The sequence below is a fragment of the Anneissia japonica genome, unplaced genomic scaffold, assembly GCF_011630105.1.
Source record: "Anneissia japonica isolate Jap-2015-1 unplaced genomic scaffold, ASM1163010v1 scaffold3711_len311769_cov181, whole genome shotgun sequence".
NCBI classification, from domain to species: domain Eukaryota; kingdom Metazoa; phylum Echinodermata; class Crinoidea; order Comatulida; family Comatulidae; genus Anneissia; species Anneissia japonica.
Genome location: NW_022758350.1, coordinates 93306 through 96294, shown reverse-complemented (window position 1 = coordinate 96294; position 2989 = coordinate 93306). Strand labels below are relative to the sequence as shown.

General features: G+C 40.4%; 1 protein-coding gene across 1 annotated transcript in view; it reads left to right on the top strand.

Annotated features, from left to right (window-relative positions):
* Nucleotides 1-2983, top strand: part of LOC117125253 (NXPE family member 3-like) — a 15363-nt gene extending 12380 nt beyond the window's left edge. The window contains exons 4-5 of the mRNA XM_033271715.1: nucleotides 184-245; nucleotides 1492-2983. Of these exons, the coding sequence (XP_033127606.1) occupies nucleotides 184-245; nucleotides 1492-2333 (904 nt within the window). The 3' untranslated portion in view covers nucleotides 2334-2983. The remainder of the gene's footprint in view (nucleotides 1-183; nucleotides 246-1491) is intronic.
* Nucleotides 2984-2989: the final 6 nt, after the last annotated feature.

Genomic DNA, 2989 nt, shown 5'->3' with positions numbered 1-2989 from the left:
CAGCATATCCCTCCTAAAATTGTTCCCTCCCCCCCCCCCCACCCGAGATTTCAGACGTTGGCGCCGCCACTGGTAATGAGAATGACGGACGACAACGACGGTGGTGGGAGGACGACGACGGAAAGTTAACACTGATATTATATGACATGTTCTAGATTTAATTACATCATGTTGAACTTTCAGAAAGAACATCCGAAGGGTGCTCTTGCGTTCTCGGCCAGTGACAATCAAAGTGCAATCCAGTGGTGAGTAGTTTGATGATGATGATTATGATGATGATGATGAAGATGATGACGATAATGACGATGATGATGATGAATATGATGATAATTTCCATGATGATCAATGATATATATTATAAAGTAATCTTTGAAGCATCAAAGCAATCTTTGAACCCACGTTCGATTCATGTTGGATTTTAATAGGCGAAGCAATGCCACACTGTAAAAACAGCGTGGAGCCTTTAAACACAAAGCTCCACGCAATGTTGTCCTGTTTTTGGTGACACATTAAATCCGGCGCCCGGGGCACGTGCCCACCTTTGACCCCTAGCACGCCACTGGGTAATGCTGTTTTCCTAGCATTGGAGGCATATGGTACTCCTAGCTTAGTAAGTTCACTTCTTAACGTTGCAATGCTCCACCTGTTATTCTGGTGGAATGTTCTTCTGTATTATTCTGCTGAACGGTTATTCGTTGTATTCTTGGTAGGTGCCATTATGATGTAGAAATTGTTTCAGTCAAAACAAAAAAAAAGTAACTATTATTGTGAATGCGAAGAAATCGGAATTATGTCCGAAATTTGAATAAATGTCTGATGCAGCAGTGAGGTGCTGTTACAACAATGATGTTAAGTTATAATGTACACCTAGTTCATTGACTTATGCTGACTGGGTAAATCTACTTATAATTACCATTCCACCCAATTTTATATGCTTAATAGTTTATATCATACCTATGGGAGACAGTTTTCTGTCCTTCACCGCTATTGAATCTGTTTTATGCTATTCCATTTAGGCCTAAGTGTTTATATAATATGCATTCCATTTCATTAAAATCATTGTACAGCCATGGGTGACACCAGGATTTGCCTGAGGGGGGAGTATAAGAGACAGGGGTGAGGGAGACCGATGTCCTCGATCGATGGGGATGTCCCCGACAAGAGTGTAAAGTATGGCTTCCTTAATCGCTAGACTGTCGCTACCGTGTTGTCAGTGCAAGCGTTGCCCTGTGTAGCAGTCTCTGTCGCAATCGGGGAGGCTCCCCGATTCGACCAATTAATCAGCATCACCGAAAGCTGTCGGCAATAGCGTGTGGCGATTGTATGGGAACCAAGCTTAAGTGTTCCAAGGGGGCGAAGCTCTCGAAAACTATGACAATTTAGGGGTTTCCAAGGCTTATTTAATTATTTTTTCTCCCTGACAAATTGTGTTGTTCTCCCCGACACGCCACCCATCTGTGCAGCACCTAATTTTATTTTATTTAATTTTAGATCAAATGGAAGGTTACCACCTGTGCAAGTCAAATTTAGCCGCTTGTACTCCTACGAGCAGCCATATTCAAAACGACGGCAGAAATATGCCTATGGTCGCTGGCTTTTACTACCGGGATGTATGGCATTCAAACATTTGTAACGCAAAGTACATCGGTGTCTCTGCAACCCGATCATGTTTACAGAACAAACGTTTATATTTTTACGGAGACTCAACGTTACGTCAATGGCACAATTATCTCCAGATGAATTTACCTACGTTGGATGATGTCACGTTATATGAGCACAGATCTACATATAAAATCGGTCCGTTGATTGCGACAGATCGAAAAAATAATTTTACATCTTTGTTTTTTCATCATGGTCTACCGATTAGAAATTCGTGGATGTTAACAAAGAACATTAAATACGAGTGCAATGAAATCAATAAGTTAAATGCAGATCAAAACACTGTTGTTGTTTTGAATTTATGGGCACATTTTACTAGTGTAACATTGGATGATTACCGATGGCGTCTCGTCTGCGTACGAAACGCGTTGACAAGACTCTACCAACGCAGTCCACGAACGCTTGTAATCATAAAATCCGCTAACACCCGGTCTTTCGCTTATACTCCGATGTCAACGATTAATTTCAACGATTGGTATGTACAAAAATTAGATTCAGTAATGCGCGAAGTTCTTAAAGATGTTCCAAACATTGTAATTATTGATGTTTGGGATATGACAAATTGTCACCGCACGGGTTCTGACGTTCACCCCCACGAGCTGGTTGTCAGAGAGGAAATTAAGATGATGATGTCATACGTGTGTTCGGGTAAAAATGCTAAAGGTATTTCTTGATAATATTACATCTTATTTTAACATGGCATTATTGGATCACTGGTTCCCCGAGTGTTTCAAATCAAAGTGAATTTAGTTGACTTCCTCCATGATTCGATGGATTTGAAATACTGTCAACAGTTCGATAGTTATCAATTATATTCCAGAAGTAGGAAATCAGCTCTGTTCAGCTGACTATCTTTTTATGATCTTGTTTCATGTCTGTTGTGGCGTTGGATTAAAAAAATCATCCTAATAAAATCACAACGGAAACATAAATTAAAATGGATCACTAAAGGCCAACTCAGACAGCATCGGCCGACGCAGCCCGACGTGTTTAATATTTCTCACGACGGCATAAGACTGTCCCCGACGATAAATCCTGTCGGGCTGCGTCGGCCGACGCTGTCTGAGTTAGCCTTTACATCTATAGAATTGTACTTATCGACTGAAAACATCAGTTTCCTGCAATAGCACCAAATACTTGATTTGTCTATTGTTATCAAATCGGCATATATTTTTAAGAAAATGTATTTTCAGTCAACACGATTACCCTCCACTACCTGAGCTTTGAGAAAATTGTAGGTCAGAAATTGAAAGTAATAATTTCAAGATAGGGAAATAACGCTGAAGTTATTAACTCTGACGAGTGGAATGCACGCTGTACCTAATTATCT